At 38.6% G+C, this 21,904-nt stretch overlaps 1 protein-coding gene across 3 annotated transcripts in view; it reads left to right on the plus strand.

The window, feature by feature from the left end:
• asic1b (acid-sensing (proton-gated) ion channel 1b) overlaps positions 1-21,904 on the plus strand; it is a 203,500-nt gene that overhangs the window by 141,641 nt on the left and 39,955 nt on the right. Inside the window, exon 1 of one of the 3 annotated variants that reach the window (XM_008408899.3) lies at positions 6,522-7,596. The exons of the other annotated variants lie outside the window; for them this stretch is intronic. Coding sequence (XP_008407121.1) covers positions 6,979-7,596 — 618 coding nt within the window. The 5' untranslated portion in view covers positions 6,522-6,978. Of the gene's footprint in view, positions 1-6,521; positions 7,597-21,904 lie in introns of those variants that run through there. 3 annotated transcript variants of the gene reach the window in all.

Raw genomic sequence — 21,904 nt, forward strand, 5'->3', positions numbered from 1 at the left:
TAAGTGATTCTGATGAGTTAAAATGGCAAGTAAAAGCCCAAACCCAATGGAGAATGTGTGTCAAATTGATTTTAAAATAATGTTCTCCATCTGAGAATCTGAGCCTGGACTGATTGGCACCAAAGAAAGAGCAAACATTTCTCAAAGCTGGTAGAAATCTGAAAAGGCCTGCAGCTGTAAAGCAGTGAAAGTTTTGTCAATTTATAAATGCAAACCTCACTTTTCATCATTTTATTCCAAAAATAAAAAACTGAAAGCCTTGTATGATTTTTCTTCACCACATTGTCCTGGTTTATTACATAAGATCTCAAATGAAATGCAGCGGAAACTGACAAAACGTTTTTAAAAAAAGTGGGTTTGAACACTTTCAAGGCGCTGTACCGCCATTTTACCACAGATGTTATTGTGGTAAAAAGATGTGGCATTTTCTGAAGTACCCAAGAGGCTTTAGTGTATGCAAGAATCCAGGGACGACTTCAAAACTGAGAGGAAATGCCTGAGTGTGACCTTGTTTCAGCAACACCAATGAAGTGAAAAAATTAATAATCTTTCTTGAATCAAACATCAATTTTTCTCCTGAAAATCCTCATTTTGAACCATGAAACAGTGATTAGTTTGTGCTTGGCTGCAGTGCAAACTGTTATACAATTAGGAAAATATATACTGCAGATGTTAATGCTTATTCTTTCATAGTGTAAAAAAAACAACCTGTTATTTTCTATTTCCATCCATATAGATAACAATAAAGATATAAAAATGGAGCATAACTGGCTTATTTGTTTAATAAAGCTAATAAATAAACATGTTCCTACAAAGATTGAGCTCATTAAAAAGATATTGCTTACATTAGTGTAAGTTTAAAATACAGAAAATGTTACATAGTTTGAAAAAGTAGATGTATAGCTTACATGCTTTATTATATTAAATAATGCAGCAGTTTTTCCCCCTCATTCACATTTAGAAAAAAACGTCTACATTAAAAACCATCGTAAAAAGATTTATACATGAATGTTTTTCAAGCCTTTTGTGCCTCGTCTGGAGTTTGAAAGAAAGACGTCAGCCTTGAAGAAAGAAAGTAGTGGATCTTAAAGGTGCAGTCCCCCTATGCGGTGCCAAAATGACTGATGAGGTTTGACTCCAAGTGGAAACATTTAAATAACTCTGCTCGTCAGAGGCTTTTCATTTATCTCCACTCTGCTTTTAAACATTCACTGCTCCGCTGACCCCGCTGATTGAAACTGAAGTCTTTTTTTCCTCATTTAGATTAACTGTCAGGGCAGAAACCAGCCCTAACACAGCTATGTGCTGATCACTCACTCTCACATTAGCTCCCAGTGATCAAGCAGCTAATACTCTGTGAGGCTTTATGGCCTGCGATGGATACTCACGACATAGCTTTGCAATGGATACTGACATTTGTGGACAGAAAATGATGATGTAATTACACCCTGTTTGGTTTTATTGTAGGGCGGCAGACAAGTTAGCAAAATTGACTCGATCAGCTTTGTGTTCAGTAGCAAAGATTTCATCCCACGTTTTATCAGTGAAATTACCAAAAATACACATATTTGCACTTTTACATGAAAGATGGAGAGCTTTAATAAAGTTGTTTCCCTTAAAATCAACTACTTTATCATAGTTCCTTGTAGAATTTCATAAAATGAAATTTTTGAATTCCCAAAACCTCAAAAAAGGTCATTTTAATTTAATCTGCCCTCTGTATCTCTATGTTCACCTGTTTTCTAATTAAAGCAAAAGCATATTTTAAAAATGCTGTCTTTCTTTTATCCAGTGAAAAATGCAGCGCCCCTTTCAGAAGCCAAACAATAGAACAGGATGTTCATTACTGCCACAGCTGCTTTGGTATTAATAAACTAAAGATATGTGCCTAAGGTCCCCTAACGAATATCCGTGCTTGCTTTCATAATAGGTTCATTAGTGCAACTCTTTAACCGCGGATTTTCGAGCAGCATTCATTTGTTATTCCGTTGTTGTTGTTGTTACACTTGTTGTGGGATTGTGCTTGTCTGTCAGGCAAGTACATAATTATCCCTTCACCCAGACGGATTAGCTTGTTGCGCGGAGCCTCTCCTCCGATATGTCTCTCTCTTGATGAGGTGGCTGGGGAAACGGGGCTGAACAAATGCTGTTAAATGCCACAAATGTCGGGATCTGTCTCCAATGGATTCTGATGCACCACCCATCACCTCATTTGAGACACATTACATCCATCTATAGGCGAGTCAAACCACTCAAAGAAGTTCTGATTGAGTAATAAAAACTAGAACGCGGTCTCAGTTTCTTACCGGATTTAGTCTCTTTATTGCCAGGTGGTAATCCTGAAGCCATGCATGTGATGGCAGCGTCTCACAGAGATGCAATCAAAGGCCAGTGGTTGAGCAGCCGTTCTTCATGACAGATACTCTTATTAAAATAGAAGTGATAACCTCAAAGGAAGACTTTATTATCCTCTTAGGGGACATTATGAAGGGGGCAGAGACAAACTGGCACCAGGAGAACAGCAGGCTGCTTCTTGTTCCGACCCAGAAACATGGAATCGGATCTAACTTCTAACTTCTTTTAGTTGACTGATTTCATCCTTTATGGTCAGTTCAGCGTAGTTTTTCTAATGGACAAAGCACTGGGAAAACAATCTGGTCTTGGGTTACATGTATAAACTTATTGCTCCTGTTGAAAAACACTACAAAATAATTAATGAAACAATGTGGGATTTGTGCTTATCTTGTATCAGGTCAATATCGGTATCAGGCAATATTCAAAACTGCAATATCGGTATCGAATTGGAATTGAAAATGTTCTATTGAGACACCCTTAGTGTTTAACTCACTAAAACAAACTGCTGCGTTCAGTTTGTTTTAGAAGTCAGAACTTCTTTAAAGTTGATAAATGGTATTATTTTAATATTGCTGTGATCATCCTGACCTTTATTGGTCAAATAAGATCATTACCATCTGATTCCTTCCATTCTAACTCAATCAGCCACAAGATTTTCACAAATAGGTTTGTACAATGCAACGTGTCCAATTCCATTAAAAAACTGTTGTTTCCTGCAACTTTAACAACTTTATAAATATGCAACAGACACGTCTATTGATCTTAGAAATTCTAATGTTCATGTCCAAACAGAAAATATTGTAGTTCAAAATTAATCTAGGCTCTGAAATACACAACTACTCATATAACAAACTCTCCGTTGACTTTGTAAATCAAATCGCCTTCATCTCAAATTTCGAGAGATAAAAGTGCCACAGCTTTCTACAAATAAACACATCCAGTCATCTCCTGTAATCAGCGTCACTTTCTGTGGTCACAACGCCGCCCTCTGCCCATCAGTTACTGACCTTGGAGCTAAAATGGACTCCTAACTCTGCCAGATCTCCATCCATTACCTTTCTAACTTCTCCCTACCAGACGCAGAGAAACTGATCCCCATCTCCTCTATGTTGGACTATTGTAATGTCCAAACGTCTTCAAATGTCCAAAACTCTGCAGTTAGGGTCCCGATACAAGTGTGAAAATATAAACACATTACACTTACTTCACTTTTTTCCCAGTGAAAATCGGTTCACTGGGATCGTTTGCACCGATCCACTTTTTTCACTACCGATATCTGAAGTTGAACATCAGCCGATACCAATCAGATACAGAAAATCAGTGCTGGATTGATTTTAAAATGTTTCTTTTTTAACACAGACATAAATGTGATGTAATGTAAATAACATTTATTTGTCACTTAAATGCACCACAATAGCTCCACAAGCTTGTAAAATCAACACAACTATAATTTGTTCAGTCAGTGCAATTAGGAGTATAACAGCTAATGTAAAATAAATAACTGAAACTGACAAAAACAAAATGTTGACTACCTTGGTCAAACATAAAAAAAAATTAGCTGCACCAAACCTTATTTCAAATTGTTCAGAAGGTGCAGATTGTACATTTAAAAAGAGACTTTTGTGAATCCGTTTAGTGGCCTGTCTCCAGCGGTCACTAGGCAAAAGGTTCATCACAAACACAAACATCTAACGACAATTTTAAAACTTCTTATTATATTTATTCAAAAAATCGATCTTGATTCCATGTCTGCCATTTAAGAAAAAATTGTAGACTTTCAAATGACTGGAATTAATAAAAAGTCTTAATTTGCATGCTAGTATAATGCAAAAAAAAAAAAAAAAAACCTCCACAAATGTTTAATTAAAGTTTTCATTTTGAGTGGAGAAAAAGCGCACATGGCAGACATGAAGTGTGTCTGTCTTGGAATGGCACATAATTATTGGGTGTCGGATCAATCTGTCTGCTAAATGTATCAGAAAGTAGAGAACCATAGAAAAGTGATTTTTCTGCTTCACCCTGCAACGTTTAGACACTTAAATTATGATAATTGAGCAAATTTATAATTATCTCAAAACATGAATGTGATATTACTTTTGCAGGCCTGAGCTTGATGACTTAAATGAACAAATACGCAGCTTTCCACTTTTACTTGATTAGTACCTTTTGGATGCCTTGCCTGTCATTGTCTTCACGTATTTTAGCAGTTCTCCACGTTTCAGAATAAAGTGACAAGATGTGAAACATTGATTTTCTAAGTGCTCCTCTGCTGACTTCCCTTCCTCCTCTCTTTCATGCTCAATTCTTTTTCCTCCGTCATGCACGGAGCAATAAACCCACACTCTCTGCTCCAGAGGTGGAGCAGACACTTTGCACAGCAGCTCTTACTCTCGAATCTCTGTGTGTGTTGATGGCCAACCAAGCGTGAGCTACAGCTTGACCAAAAACCCCAAGAGGGAGATTGTTTTTGCAGACGCTTTGTCAATGGCTGTAAGTCCTGACAAAAGCTCCGCCCTCGATGCAAACAAACCTGGGCGTGACGCAGTCAAAAACACCCACCATGCAATCAATTAAAGGTGCGCTTTAGCGTATTTAGACTTCATCCTTCAAAGAAGCATCACAGGACTTTCATTAACTTCCCAGCAGCATCCTGACCTTTCTGTTTTCCTTCTGACGTTACGTTTGACTGAGGCCCATCTGTCCGTTCTGTAATGTCAGCTTTACTTACCCTTCATGCGAGTGTGAGCGATGCAGGATAATGAGTAATGTAACTGGTGTCGCTCTCATGTTGCAGACAACATCCCCTCTACTATTAACCTTTGTAAAGTAAGTGTTAAACACTGAGTGAGAAGCTGCGAAGCTCGCAGGAGTTAAGGTGCACGTGTCCCCAAAGCTATTTATGTGTGCGACGGAGTTGAAAAGGAAGACAAATGATCTGCATTTACTGAGCCCAGAGATTTCAGTCAGCAAGCTTCACTAATCATATTCAGCAGCAATTTATAGGTGCATCTCAGTAAATTAGAATATCATAGGAAAGGTCATTTATTTTAGCAATTCAATTTAGAAGATGTATATACAGCCATTCCACACAAATTGATTATTTCAAGTCAGTTTATTTCTGTTAATCTTGAACGTTGCAAAAGGTATTTAATTTTATTAGTCTATTGAAAAGTGTATGTGTACTGTATGTTATATATAGACCCATTTATTAAATTAGAAAATTATTGAAAAGTCCATTTATTTCCGTAACTCTATCAGTGAAACACATTACATAGATCGATTTGCCAAACATCATGATTTTTCTCAATCAGGTTGATTTTCTGCTAACGGCTAATGAAAACACAACATTTAATATTAAAATATAATATCAGACCAATAAAAAAAATATTTTTAGAAACAGAAATGTTTTTAAAAGTATGTGCAGAGATTAAACTTATGTTTAATATCTACTTAAAGGTTGTTATTCCCAAAAGTTACTTGCAAGCTGACAAACGAGACTGATCGGGTCATGACTGTAGATTAAATAATACATAATAAATAATAATTATAGAAAGACTGCAGCGAATAAAGAAAGCCCTCAGCTCATCTTGTTAACTTGATTTTTATTTTCCTCTTTAAAAAAAACAGAGATTCAGTCAGTGGGACTCTGGAAGCCAGTCAAACGATGTGCGCTCATTAAGCTGTGGTACTTTTGGCACAGTTGTATGGTAGACAACTGTGTTGACTTTGCACTTGATAAAACGCAGTAGCAAGTAACATGGCTCTTCAAATCATCATCAACTGTTGAAACTTCACACTGGACCGTAAGCAGCTTGAAATCAGAACATGCACAGTTTTTCCTTCCACTTAACTTTTCAAGAATATGATTGGATGCTTTTTAATCAGCTATTTCCTGGAGAACATATGAATAGTTGTATGACATATGTGTGAAGAATCCCTTTTCATTATTCAAATTTCCAGAGAATCCTAATGTTGTGTTTTTATAATATGCAACCCTTATTATAAAATCTACATAAACACATAAAAATATCAATCTCTATGTAATAAATCTATAATAAATATGAACTTCACTACTTAATAGACGTTTAGATCATATCCTAATTTATGACACATGTCCGTCTCTGTGTGTGTTTGTGTGCGTAAAACACGCACTGTGTTCGGGGGGAGATGTGAGGAATTGGAAAATTATAATCTTGGAAGCAGGCGGGATGAACGTGCTATGAAATATGATTGTGTGATTTTAACTAAATTTGTCGTCTCTTTGGAACGTATTCTCGGAGTTTAACTGCTTGTAATTTAGATGAAATAATCCCCCTGACTCCTGTTGCTGCACATTAGCGCACTAAATCATTCTGACTAACTTCACTTCCCCCTCCCGGACACGCTCAGGGAGCGCTGCGCGCCTGACAAAATACTCCCCCATCACCGCCTCAAGCTGCTGCTCAGTGCTTGAGAGGACCGAGAGGAGCTGCGTGCGCTTCAGCCTCTCCTCTCTTTAAAAAAAAAAAAAAAAAAATCCTCTCACTAACTGCACCCTTCCGAGTGCGCAAAGACGAGTCCTGGCTCCGTCACCCTGACCACGGCGGGACCGATGTTGAATGTGCGCACCGGCGTTTCCCGAAAATGTGCCCGTCCTCTGGATCCAAGCCGAGCCCGGGTTCTCTCACCGAAGCTGGGAAACTCTTCCTGAAACACACAACCCTGCACGGCTTACGGCACATCTTCCTCAGCGGCTCGTACCCACGGAGAGTTGCGTGGCTTCTTGCGTTCTTGGCGGCCGTGGCTCTGTTCTTCGCCTGGTCCTCCAACAGAGTGCGGTACCTGCTCTCTTCGCCCATGTACACCAAGGCGCACATGGTGTACGCCAAGCGGCTGGTTTTCCCCGCCGTCACCATCTGCAACCAGAACCTGCTGCTGCCTCGACGCATGAAGAAGACGGACATATTCACGTCCGGGAGGTGGCTGGGGCTGCTGGAGAAGGAACCCGACTCGCCCAACTTGCAGGTCTCCCCCGCTGCGAAAGAGGCGCTTCTGGCTCTGCTGGGTGACGGCGGAGAGAGCGCGGGCAGCGAGCCGCCGTGGCTGTCGCGGATTTTAGACTTCAAAAACTTCCTTCCTCCTCCTTTGGAGTCCCAGCCGAGTATGAAGGAGCTGCTGGACCGGCTGGGACACCAGCTGGAGGAGATGCTGCTGTACTGTCGGTACCAGGGAGAGCCCTGCGGGCCGCGTAATTTCAGCATTGTGAGTGTTCCCTTCTCAACAGGTTGACCCAGGTTTCAGAGTCTGCTACATTTCCTTCACTTCGCCTTGTCGGATAATTTGATTATACGTAGAATGCTCTTTTGTTTCTTGAATTTTATTTGAAAATACCACCAGCAGAGACAAGCAGAGTCCTGTTGTTTTCGTGATGCGCATCTGTAATTAAACTCTTATTTCTTTACAGAAATGCTTCATATCGTCACCTTAACCTAAACCATCTTTTGGAAAGAGAGGCGGTGACTTATTTATTATTATTATTATTATTATTATTATTATTATTATTATTATTATTATTATTATGCCAAAATCACTTATGTCAAAAAATGACAGGCCATTATTTTAGGAAGGTGACGATATGTTATTATGGAAATCATATAGTAAAGACTATAGTAGCAGTTTGGATTGAATGTTTTTTTATATATATTTACATTGATCTTCCATCATTCATTTTTTCAGTTTTCTGAAACAATATTGAGATTTTTCTTTTCAAAGACGTTCCAGGCGAAAGCATTTTATCTGCAAACGGTTGTGGTTTAGTGTCAGACTTAAACAGGATCAATCTGTGCTCAAAACAGACCAATCTGCCTATAATGAAGACTTTTTGATGCATTTAGGAAAGCATTGCAACATTCACTGACAGCCTGATAGAGTGCAGTTAGTTAGAGTGCAGCCTCATTGATTCCATTTCATTACTGTGAAAACAATGTAAAGCTCATGTTCTCCCATCTCACCCACCTCATTACAATAACAAACACTTTTTTTTTTCCTTGTGAGAATTTCAAGCTTGGCTTTACGTTTTAGAAATCATGTTCTTCTTCTGATTTGCTGGATTCATTTTTTTGGGGAGTGGAAATATATTTAGATTGAAGTTAAAGCTGCTCTTCTCTCCCTCTTTTTGTCGTCTGACTGAGCTCCAAAGCTGGATCATGAAGTTGTTACAGTGCAGTTTAGAGACACAAAGCAAGCTATCAAAATTCAACACATTTTCTCCCTGACTAAATATTTAGGGATGCTCCTTGGAGCCACGGCAACCTGTGTGAGAGATAAACACAGTCCCAAAGTCTGGAATGTTGGTGATGTGTGCTGCTGCGTGGATAATCAATGATTCCCTTCATGACTTCGAGGAAAGCAAGTTAATCTGTTGTCAGGAGCCAAACCAGAGAAGTTGAGTCACTTCTTAGAGGTGAGGGGTTGGAGCCTGGCTGCTTTCAATGGGTGGCGGAATATATTGATTTTTTTTGTTGTTGCCACCCCATCCCCACGTTGCAGTGTGTCTTTAACAGCTCCACAGATGGTCCGCTGGCTTCATCAATACATCCTTCCCCGTACTTTATGCGTCTGCCATTTCTTCTTCCTCCGACTTTACCGACACACATCCTTGATTCTCACTTCACTCACGCAGGTCTCAGGCATTGATTTTGGGTGAGAAATCAATCTGAGAACATCCTCTCAAGCACCCTCTGTGCCCCCTGCTTACCACTATTGATTGATAATCCCCCACAGATTTATTTTTTTTCTGTATATTCAAATGTTTGGGGCGTTAGTCGTTGGTATATGGAGACGACATCCTAAATATTCTGAATTCTGTTTTTAAAGCCAACCGATCTTACAGAAGCAGAGTTCCAGTTATTTCAAACAGCAACCCAGAAGTTGCTTATAAAAGTTTGCAAGCAACGCCACAAACACATATTCATAAAGCCGTTAGCAAGCTGTGAGCTTGGTATTACCAATCTGGCATCTCTTTACACAAACAGAGCAAGCAGAGAAACCTTTGCATGAACTCAGGTCTTCACAGAATCAATATTTTTTTTCTCTCTTTCTGGGCTATTTTGGTCTTCTCTGTTCACTGGTTTCTTTCTACCTTTGTGGGTTTTGTTTGGTTCTGGACAGGTGCTGTGCAGTCAGTGTTTCAGACGGTTTTGTACAGAGACAGATGTCTGCCTTGTCTAGAAAAGACGCTGATGTGAGGCTGTGGCACTGTACCAAGAACAGTTTAGTTTCAAGCAGTTAAGCAAATATGGCCACTTTGTCACTGAAAATGACTTTTCATATTACCTCCTGCACTATTTACAACCGCAAATTATGCTAACAGTAACTGCTCTTTCAAAGTTGATTACAGTTGAAGATTATTTATATAAATTTCACCAACAGCTCTGTTTTCTCTGAAAACTTTCTAAACTGCAGAGCTCCTAGTCAGTCTTGTTGTTTTTGCAAATGTTTTACTTTCTCAGTTATTACTGAAAATGACTTGGATTATTGTCTAAGGAACAATAACTGTAACCAGGTGCATATAATCAAAAAATACCTCAGTCATTAGGCAGATGAACTGAAATAAAAAGTTTAGAGATAAACTGGCTGAGAAATAATGACTTGAGTTTGAGGTTCCTACCAAGTCACAAAAATAGACTTCAGACTTGACTCTGACTTGTGCCATGATGATTTGAGGCTTGATCTGGACTTTGTGGTCTGACACTCGAGTCTTAGTGTGTTTTCATACCTGGTAGTCTGATAGAATTGAAATATTTGTTACATTTTCAATCGGTTAATTTTCCCAAGGCACTGTCAAACCAACCAAACCCTTTGAGCAATCCTTTCACTCTCTGACCTGTGGCGGCGCTGCACCAAGAACCACTGAAGGAAATAACTTGAAAAATGCTGAAGGAGACACTGAGTGTAACATCCTTATTCACAAAATGTAAAAAATGTTGCGTCAGATCTTAGCAATTGTGGGATTTCTCTTTTGTCATTGGCAAAACACCACCAACCATTTCTCCTGCTGGCGCTAATCTCACATATTTGTTTTGATTGTATTTACCCAGAATGCCCAGCGCTGCAGTCCACTTCCTGCTTTTGGAGCACTGTCTGGGCCGCTTAGCGTTCACATATTGGAACTGCATCAGAGTTCACTTCAACTGAACCGAAACCTGGGTTTGTAGACGAACCAGAGTTCGTCCTTTTTGTCTGCATCAGAGTTTGATCACAGATTCACTCCGCCTCAAATGAACAGAACTTTTTAGACTAACGAACTAGAGTTTATTTAAAGCGAACTTAACGAGGCTGGTGTTTTAATCTCATGTAATCAGCCAGTATGTAAACTACAGATTGCAATTGCTGCATATGTTTTACTTTGGGAGAGAAAAATGATTATTAGCCAGTAACACTGATGGACTAGGGATGTTAATGGATCATAACAATCTTTTCATGTTAGCTAATATCATAACAATGACTACATAATTATCCTTTCAAATGAACGCTGAATTAAATGACTTTTAATCATTTGAGAAACAAAAGTCTCGTTCACACAGATTCTTTTTCTGCTCATATATATTCCTTTACCAAGACAGACATAATAAATCCAGATGTAAACAATGGTTGAAGCGATGGCCGACACTTTGCCACACCCGTACTCAACAACTTTAAAATCAATCCATCTATTATTACTTAATAAAAATACATAATAATAAGGCTTTAGTAAATCATCCGAATACAATTAATTTGTTTAATACTGAATAAATAGATTTAGTGCGGGCTGCACAGTGGCGCAGTTGGGAGAGATGTTGCCTTGCAGCAAGAAGGTTCTGGGTTCGATTCCCGACCCCAGTCTTTCTACGTGGAGTTTGCATGTTCTCCCTGTGCATGCGTGGGTTTTCTCCAGGTACTCCAGTTTCCTCCCACAGTCCAAAAACATGACTGTCAGGTTAACTTTCCTCTCCAAATTGCCCATAGGTGTGAGTGTGTGCGTGTGCATGGTTGTGTGTCTCTGTGTTGCCCTGCAACAGACTGGCGACCTGTCCAGGGTGACCCCACCTCTCGCCTGCAACGTCAGCTGGAGAGGAACCAGCAACCCTCCCTACCCCACTAAGGGACAAGGGTGCAAGAAAATGGATGGATGGATGGATAGATTTAGTGCATATTTTCTACATGCTGGTGTTTACATCTTCAAAAAAAATAAATCACTGTAAACAAGGATGTTTATTTTTCCCTGGGATGTATTTGTCATTACATTACAGTACACTTTTGCTACACAAACTAATGTCTCTTGACATCTTGATTAATGAATATTTACATGACACATATGGTCATAATAACAGATGTTTTCTCTGCATCAAGATGTAATGTTCTGCTTTTTTCTCAATAGGATGGAGCTGCTGTTGTTAGGACTGTTGTTTTGCAGCTGGAATGTCCAGGGATGGAGTCCCAGCTTGGGCCTTTTCTAATGGGTTCTCTGCAGATGCTCCATGTTTAGTCAATGGGCCACTTGGCTCTGGGTGTTTGGATGTATAGTTGTTTGATCTTTGTGTCTCCATGTTGCCTTTGTGATGGACAATGTGCATGGTCAGCATCTCACCCTCTGACCACTGGTGATGACAGGAGTACTAACCACACCAGGAACTTGCATACTTGTGAATAGTTTGTATGTTGAAGGAAGACCGTGGCCGTTGAAGTTTACCAAGAGACGGGTTTAGCTCCTGTCAGAATTAGTCTGGCCTTCTTGTTACATATTTTATTTGTGATTTATAGAATTGGCGTTATGTAAGTGTCCCACAGCTGTCCTATTGTGTCGTAGGATTGTATTTTTCTAAACCGTGGTAGAAATATGTATATGTTTATACTTTTTTTAAAGTTGTTTTTTTATTGCATTTTGATTCCTAACTAGTTGAGGCTCTCTGAATCAGAAAGTTAAAATTGAGTTGTTGTTTTGTGTCTTCCAACTGACTAATAATGTTTTCTGTAGATTTATTGGGTTACTTTGTGTAAAGTATGTGGGAAAACCTCTCTCACTCTCAATTGGTGCAGAAGTAGAACTAAATTGATCAAAATCAAATTTAGAAATCACAACATTCTCACTATAGGGAACCTGCTAGGTTGGGTGGCGTCAGCGTCTGTATGTTGTATCTCAAATTCCACGGTTGTGTAAACTTTCATGATTTATTATGAGCCTTTACTAATCAGATTAGACCAGATTAAACATCCAACAGGGTTGTTTTCAAAACACCCTTTTGCTGTGCTGCAAATAGTTTCAACAGTTTTAATATAACTGGGTAACATCTCAAATAAGAACAATATAAAATGTTGTATAATTGATAATGTGGGATTTTTGTTAGAAAATAGTCTAATTGGTGACACGGTCCAGCTACCAAGAGAATTTAAAAGTTATACTTTTACCTGCATGACTTTAGGAAATTACTGGCCTTCAGCTCTGCTTCTGCTCATTTTTCTGTGCTGTGATCTGCCGCCTCCACTTCACAACATCACATTTTTAAATCAGAATATAATATTGCATGTTAAATAATGGTTATGTGAGACCAGGACAACAGGGAGTAGGTGCATAAAATACACCACACCTGCAGTCCTGTTTTGAAACGGTAGTTGTTGCTTCAGCTAAAGCAATACATAAGCATACCTAATCTGTACGTAGACGGATTAGGTATGCTACCATTAAAATAAATAATATTGTTAAAAGCGATAGCTTTGCTACTTTCACCCTACAGCAGTGGTCCCCAAACTACGGCCCGCGGGTCGGCTTATACGTGGATTTTTCTTCAACCACCAGGGGGCTCTGTAGCAGGAAGTGTGTCCTGTAAACTGTGGGTGTTTTGTTTTGCATGGCGCATTGCTGCCATCTGTTGGACTTTTAGGGAACTGCTTGACTTTCATGTTATTTAACATTTGGTAGCGCTAGAGCAGATTTCAGAACACATGTGTTTGTTATGAACGCCGCATTCCAGGTCGAATTCTTCGAAGCAATGCCTGTAAGTAGCAACTTCAAAACGAGCCTTTATGTTAACATATGAGGAATTCATATGTTAAAGTTACTTTCCCTATAAGGAATATATACTAGTCAGTCCCGGTGACCGTTTCACTAACGGTTTTTGCCCATGTGCTTTCTGGGCCCTCACAGGAAAAAGTTTGAGGACCACTGCCCTACAGAATTCAAAACTTTAGAGTATTATGGTACTTTTTGCATTGGAATTGGTCAATTAAAAATGATGCATGAAGTGTTGTGTTCCTAGTCTAAGAGGATGGGAGTAAAATTCCCCTGTTTTACTTTCAGCCAATCATTAAATTGGAGCTTATTACTGAGTTGAAAAATCTTAGCAGTCTTTTCTCTCTTCAACGCAGTTTTTATTTCTTTTATTGAGGTCGACTGCGTATCGGTGTGTAAATGGGTGAATGTGACTCTAGTGTAAAGCACTTATAGTGGTCAACATTATTGGAAAATGGTATATAAGTTCAGTTCATTTACCATTCAGTCCATAAGCAACTGTCCGACAGAGAAGTCATTATTACAGTACCACATAAAAGTATGTTAATAGTTTGAAAGAAGGCAGCTAATCAAGTTATCTCATTGTGACTAATTCTACTTCCACTGCCATTTGAAGTGGAAAGAAACTGATTTTCATTTTGTGTGTGATTGCACTTTTCATTTCAAACTATTTACTCTGACACCCTGGAATAACATTCAGCAGATGGTGCTTAATCAGTAGATTGATTCCATCTGTTTGTAATTTATACTTTGTATAAATACAACTGTTGTCTGAAACCTCTAAGGTTTCTTGGAAGATGTTAGTGAACAAAAAGCACAAAGGAAGACAACAGAAATGCCAGAGGTAAAGATGTGAAGAAAAGTAAAGCGGTTTATTTCATAATTGTTCAATCCATCATTCAAAAATGTTAATAAATTATGGCATAAGTGCAAACTTACCAGGATATGGCCGCCGCCCACCTGACCGGTCAGGCAAGGAGGACAGTAGTTAGAAACTTACGGTACCGCTGGAGAAGTTTCTGCAGAGATTCTGGCCTAGATTCAAAATCCTATATAAAACTAACAGCCTGAATGCACCATCTCCACGGTGAAATATGACAGGATCATGCTGCTTTTCTTCAGCAGAGACAGAGAAGGTGTTCCCAGTCCATGGATAGATGAATGAAGCTATTCTGGAAGAAACTGAGGCTGAAAGCGTCTTGAGGCAGGAGCAGAGGTTTAATTTCCAGCAGGTCAGCAACAGCAGATCTACGATAAACTCATTTAGATCGATCCAATCGAGAATTTGCAGCAAGACTAGACATTTTCTGCCTATAAACACTCGTTATCCCATCTGATTGAAAGTGAACTATTCTGTAAGTACGGATTTCAGTCCCTTGATGTGCAAAGATGGTAAAGACATACAAAAGACTCGCAGCTGTAACTGCAGCAAAAGGTGTTTTTTTTTTTAACTGTTTGTGCCCCAAGTCCACACTGAAACTTTCACTTTGTTGTTCTTGTTTTATGTTGTGTTTACAGCTAACCTCATGTATCCCACACTCCAGTTTCAGGTCTGGGTGAGAAAAAGCAGCGTTTTCAGGCACTGTCTCTGTGTTTCCATGTGGATGAAACCTTTTCTGAAAACAATGAGCCGTTCTTGGAAAAAAAACAAAAAACTTTCCGTTGTAGACTGGGCCTTAAAGGTGCTGTATACAAATGCATGCCCCATTTGTCACATTTGTATTTGCAAAAGAGTTTGAAAACCATTCATCATTTTCCTCTCAGTTGTTATGAACTAAATATGAACTGCAAACAAATACAGAAAGGCTTAGAGTTCTAATATACAAAGGAACTACAAATACTTTAAGTCACTCTATGTAGCATAAGGAGGTATTTTTATCTGATAAATGTGATTTTCTTTTTTCTTTTTCTGCAAAATCTAGTTTAAATCGCCAGTATAAGACAAGGTCTTTCTGTTTATACATTTACGTCAGAACGGCTCTCTGCTTCTGGAAAAGGTCAATAGAATAACTGTATAAAACTGACAAAATAATATCAGATAAAGATCAATTTTGTGACTCCTCAGGAGCTTTCATATGGCAAGGTCCTCTTAGATTGATTGAGTTTGATCGGTTGCCATGGATCCTGATGTCGGCGAAGGCTTTCATTATCCTCAGCAGCTCTAGGACTTATCCGCCATATTGATATGCTTTTTTTTTTCTTGCTTAATGATGAGGACTGCCATTAACTAATTAGACGTGAAGTACAGCGTGTTTTTGAGAAATATTTAAAGATTCACGTGGAGCCATGAAATATGTATCCAGATCATTTGTTTGTTTTTTTTATTTCGTTGTGGCTCTTTCCATCTGTTTAGCTGTTCTTGTTCTTTTGAACAAACAGAAGCTAAACACAAGAATGATGAAATTCTGTTTTTGTAACTGTCTTAGCTTGCTGCTTGTTTGAGCTCACCGCTGATCTTAAAATCAATAGAGGATAGGGAAAGTGGTTCCCTGGCAACTTTTAAGGAACAGCTTGTTCAGCCTTGTCAGATTGTCGTTTGAAGGATAGCCGAGAGCCATCTGTATTCTCTCAGCCTGTCTCTCTGTGAATTATTTATCCTAGGAAAAGGCGGTGACATTTTTTACACTATGCAAGAACAAGGAAGGTGATGTCTCTCTCTCTCTCTCTCTCGCTCTGGGTTTTTCCCCTCATAGGTGAACTTATTTAAATATTTTTTTTCCTGCCATAAAATTGTTGTGATTTTTGGTTTGTATTAAGGTGTGAAGTGTTAGTGATGAAGTGTGGAGAGATCCAGACTAATACAGACTTTACTTACCTTTGTGTTAAGCACTTCAGACGTAAGTGCTTTCAAAATCTCATTCCAGGTCCTCTACATCCTCTCTACGCTCATGTTTTTGGACCCAATCATTTCTCGGTGCATCACATGGGTGAAGGAGTAGCACTTATCAAATGGAGATTTTTCTGGGTCGTTCAACGCACGATTTATAAGCAGCTCTTGCATATAATCAGAAAGGTGTTTTCTACGTTGTAACATATTTTCATTCATATCCTAGAATATTACATTTGTTATGGTAATGCACTTCTTCCCTGGCAAAGATTAAATGCTGTGGTACGCCAACAGCTATTGCAAGCTGAATTACAGTTTCGGTGACATGATAGTATTTAACCCCTACGCAGACAAAGCTAAGCTAAACAAACATGGAAAGTTATTTTGATTAGTTATTATTTTAGTAAAATAAAAGACTATCCAATCCAGGGTTATAATCATTCTGGGTTTGTCATCATAATTTTGCTTTATTTTGTTGTGACTTTTTGTTTGTCTAATTCTGTTCTAATTAATTTTTAGAGTGTGTTTGCTAGTTTTTATTAGTTAGGTTATGGTGTGCCGTTGTTTGCTGACAACTGACGTAAACTGCTTGTGTGGGGGAGAAATAATCTGTTTATGAAAAGATTCATAAACACAAAAAAAAGGCTATATCTATGATTCCAGTACGTTTTAGTTATAAATGCACAATATATAGTCCCAGTTTTTCCCCACTAATTACCATTTTTATTTATCCCAGTTAACGAAAATGTTTAATCAATTTTTGTTTTTGTTTTTTTTTTATACATTTTAGTTAATTATGTTAATCTTGGTCCACACCAGCTGTCCTTATGTAAAAATAAAAATTGTACCTGTTGTTGAATCACAAATTTACTGCCATCATTTCATTCAGTTTTAACCAGGCAGGCCTGGTTCCTGCCTGATTTGCAGAATGAAAGAATCTCTTAAACAGAAACTGACTGATGACACAAAGTATCCCAGATCTTAAAAAGCAACACATTCAGCCTTGATACAAAGACACTCAGGAACACAAAGTAATTGATATCTGTCAGTCTGGACTTTTTTTTTTGCTTCCTCAGCTCCTGGAAAACACCATCAACTCCTGAGTAGAAAAACCCAACACTGGTTTTATCACCATAAGTTCAGACATACTTATGCAGGAGGACAATGAGCCAAAGCACCACAGCAAGTCCAACTCTGAATGGTCAGAAAATGATTATTTTGAATTGATCTAGTCAAAGTCTGGACTTAACTCCTATTGAGGTGCTGTCAATAACGCTGACAGTAAACAGCCAATTTAAGCAGACGCTTACTGGAGGTTGTTGAATGTAAACAACCTCCATAGTGATGTCAAAAATAGACTGGCTGTTATCACAAATACTGGTGAGTCCCTTTTCAGATACTGCCAGGTGAATAGTTTTTACTCTTAACAAAAACTGAATTTTATGCTTACTCAGACAAAACCAGATTATTTTTGTTTTGTCTGACACTAAAATTCACTTGGTGTTTCTGAAACATTTAAGTGAAACAAAAAATAGAGAAAAACTCAGAAATCTGTAGATTCATTTTAAAGCACTATTAGACTGTTTGCATTCAAAAAGCAGCGTCCAATTATGATCTTCAAGGGCGGGTTTCCTGCATGCATTAGACGTGTCCTTGATTTAAATAATGTAATTACATCCCAGCATGTTGTGTAGAAGCCTGATGATGACCCGTTGATTTAAATCGGGTGGTTTAAAGCAGCGACAGATAAAAAACATGCAGCGTAGCAGCAGCTGGGCATTAGACTGCTTCTGCTTCGAAGGTGATTGATGACATCTCAGCTTTTTGAGTCCCAAAATCCTCCTTATAGCTAATAAGACAGGTGTTATATGAAATCAACTTTTTTGAGCTTCTCCATCCAGCTTCTCATCATGTTTTAATGTTAGTCCCTCATCAAAAACATACCTGGAGTGTTGCTTTGATTCTTTCTTGCGTGTTTGAGAAATTCTTGGATCTCGTGGGTGGCTAAATGCTTGCTCAGCTAAATCACCGACTTTTTACCCAAAGTTCTACAGTGGAGATTTAGTTCCCAGCTGAGCTGGTGTGGAACTGCACGTCTGCTGGGTTTGCCATACAAACTACTTCTCAGTGCAACACCCCTAAGAACTATGGGTACACCAATTGCAATTTTCTGACTGATCGCTGATTCCGATTTTGGGGATACCATTTTTTTTTAAATTTGAATCATCAATCAATCAATCAAATTTTATTTGTGTAGCACATTTTAGCAGAAAGGCATTTCAAAGTGCTTTACATAATTAAAATAAAAACAGAAATAATCAGTGAGAAAGAGAGAGATTTAAAAAAAATAAAAAAACAAAATAAAAATAAAAACAAAAAAACAAAAAGCATTACATCATTAAAACGCCGAAAAGAAAGAAGAAGAAATTAAAAACATTAAAGACATGAAAACATGGAAGACATCAAAACCCCCACTATAACCCTAATTTAGCCATAAGCAACTCTAAACAGGTGGGTTTTAAGTTGAGATTTAAAGGCACCCAGTGTTTCAGCTGTTTTACAGTTTTCTGGAAGTTTGTTCCAAATCTGTGGTGCGTAGAAACTGAATGCTGCTTCTCCTCGTTTGGTTCTGGTTCTGGGGATGCAGAGCAGACCAGAACCAGAAGATCTGAGGGGTCCAGATGGTTGGTACAGCAATAACAGATCTTTAAGGTATTGTGGTGCTAAACCGTTCAGTGATTTATAAACTAACAACAGTATTTTAAAGTCTATTCTCTGAGCTACAGGGAGCCAGAGGAGGGACTTTAAAACTGGTGTTATGTGCTCTATCTTCCTGGTTTTAGTGAGAACCCGAGCAGCAGCTTCTGGATCAGCTGCAGCTGTTTGATTGATTTATTAGTCAGACCTGTGAAGACGCTGTTGCAGTAATCAATGCGGCTAAAGATAAACGCATGGATGAGTTTCTCTAGATCGTGCTGAGACATAAGTCCTCTAATCCTAGAGATGTTCTTCAGGTGATAGAAGGCCGACTTTGTGGTCTTAATGTGGCTCTGAAGTGTCGCTAAATATAGCAAGAAAGTTGCCGAGTTGGCAACAGGAGTGACTCTTGTTAACTGCAAATGTTCAGACATGACCTGGTGGGCCGGTGTGTCCGTCAAACCTCTGTCCCTGCAGAGCAAAAGAGGACAGTGGCGGATTTTTAGCAAATAAGATAGCAGATAAATCGGTGCATCCCTACTAAAAACAACTGTAAACGGCATAACGGAGGAGTGTTCATGTGATGACGTGTTGAATTTGGAGTGTCGGAAAGAGTAGAAGCTTCTTTAAGAGGCCATTTTCAGATGCAAAGTCAAATTTCTTTTAAGTTATTTTGGAAAAAACAGCATTAAAAAACTGCTAACGGGAACCTAATTACTCGATTGTGCTATAAAATTACACAGTGTGCCTGAAAAATAACTAATGTGAAAAAAATTTTTTTATGAAATGGTCATACAACCTTAATCCGCATGTTTTTACCAAACTTCTCATTTCACTCACAACAAAGGTTGCATCTTGACAAAATAGCACACGTCTTACGCTCAATTACTGAGAAAATGTCACAGTGCGTCTGCGCCACCAACAAGCTGGACAGTTGAATTAGACTGACAGGCTTGTTGACAGACAGACAGACAGACGTAGAGATGCATGAGGCAGAGCCAACCTCGCAGTCTCTCGCACACAATGAGGATCCTGACTCCCCAAGGTCAGCGGCAGCACCCACTGTTGCTGCTCGTCACTCAATGCAGCCGGCACAATCTCCTGGTTACCACAGCAACTCCCGACTAAGGCGCGCTGTAGTCAATCACCACATTACAAACACATACACGCAGATGGCAAGTAGGGGGGCTGCATGCATGCACACAAACACATCCTCTCCTGGGCAAACGCAATCATTCATGCTCTCGTACAAACCGGCTTGTGCAGCAAAGGAACAGACGTGCGTGCTTCTCGCACATTTGTTACAATCTCATCACTGTTTGTGCTCAATGCTTTCTTTGATTATGAAGACTAAAGGCCTCTTCTTTTGTTCATATTTCTTTAAAAAAAAAAACAAGAAGAGATTGAAAGAAATTGTTGTATCAAATAGTTTGGATTTTTCCAGTGTTTTGCTTAGTTGGGTCTGAAACTGACAGCAAGGTTTTTATTCTGCACGTTTAGTCCATTTGTAATTGTCAGATACTTTGTTGGATGAAAGGAGGCAGCTTTGTGATAATGTAAAAATCTTCTGACTTTATATTCCAAAGAGAAATGACAAATAGTGATCTGATTACACTGAGAGGGAGCTCTGGGACAGAAGATGGATTTCAGGGGCATTTTATTGATATTTATATTCTGCACATAAGCTGATGCTATAGGCTCTGTTCTTGGCTCCGTTTTGCCACCTACACTCTCGAAGGTCACATCTCATATTGTGTTGGACTTATCAGAGGGCTTTTCATTACATTTCACTGCATTGTGTTTTACAGGCTCCTATGAATAACCGTTTGATTCTCTATTTGATTCAGGTTTCGCTCGATTCCACACACCTCACTGAGCAGGATTCACATTATTCTAACTTTTCTTTAGTGAGGCATGGCTGTGTTTGATTTTTTTTCAGCTTGGTGCATCTGGTGTTTGTGGCATTTGAGTCATGAAGCAATAACGTCTGACTCATAAGTCAACTATGTAATAAACGCCTTCTTATCTTTTATCAAAGTCCTTGCATAAAATTCAGACGAAAGGCAGCTTTCTGAGCGATTGCAGAAGGCTAAAAGTAGACTTTTGCTTTATTAGCAGCATTGGAAAGAGATTATTTATACATCCAGTTTATACAGATAGATACATTCTGTCTTCTGTGAAATGATAATAAAAAATAAGTTATTCACTCGTTTATTTCCTGTGTTTGTTATATATATCTTCTCTCCAAACTAGCTTCCTGTTGCCGTTCCAAACATTAATGTCAACATGTTGAAGGTTAATTCTGAGTTAATTAGGAGCTAGGATACTGTAATGCATGGATCTCAGCATGTGGCTCAGCAAACAAAGTAGGAAAAAATTTCATTTTGGTCTCTAGGTATGCTTTTTCATTTTCTGGATGTTTCTGATTAGATTATACATCCATTAGTTCACCGGCAATCGAGTCGTTGCCAGCGGGACATACTGTAGTTTGGAAATGCTACAGTGGCCCAACATCAGGTTCTACTGTTCTGCACATGGATGAACATTCAAGTAAAATGTTAAAGTTTTGAAGCATTCAGGTTTTCTAATCTACAGTTTTTAACCACATTTTAGTTGTTTTGCTAAATGTAGCACAAAAGCCTTTTGAGTTTTATCTACTTTGTTCATAGAAGAAACTAATATAACAATTTAATTAGTCAAAGATTTATTTATTTATTTTGTGGAATAAATTCACAGATCTGTTTCCAGCTTCTCAAAAGTCAAATTTTTTTTTGGCAACGCAGTTTGATGACCTGAACACAAATAACGGCAAGTAATTTATTCATCTCATACATATTACATGCCAGTTTTTGCTGTTTGATTGGATCTAAGGGCAGGCAGGAGACAGAATCATGGAAAAGATCAAGCTAAACAGAAAAACTAAATCCCAAATGTTCAGTGGTGATGAATGAAAGCAGCACTGAATCCAAAAAAATGATGTGAAAAGATACGCACTAGAG

Source organism: Poecilia reticulata, chromosome 5, assembly GCF_904066995.2.
Source record: "Poecilia reticulata chromosome 5, P_reticulata-male-v2, whole genome shotgun sequence".
Taxonomy (NCBI): Eukaryota; Metazoa; Chordata; class Actinopteri; order Cyprinodontiformes; family Poeciliidae; genus Poecilia; species Poecilia reticulata.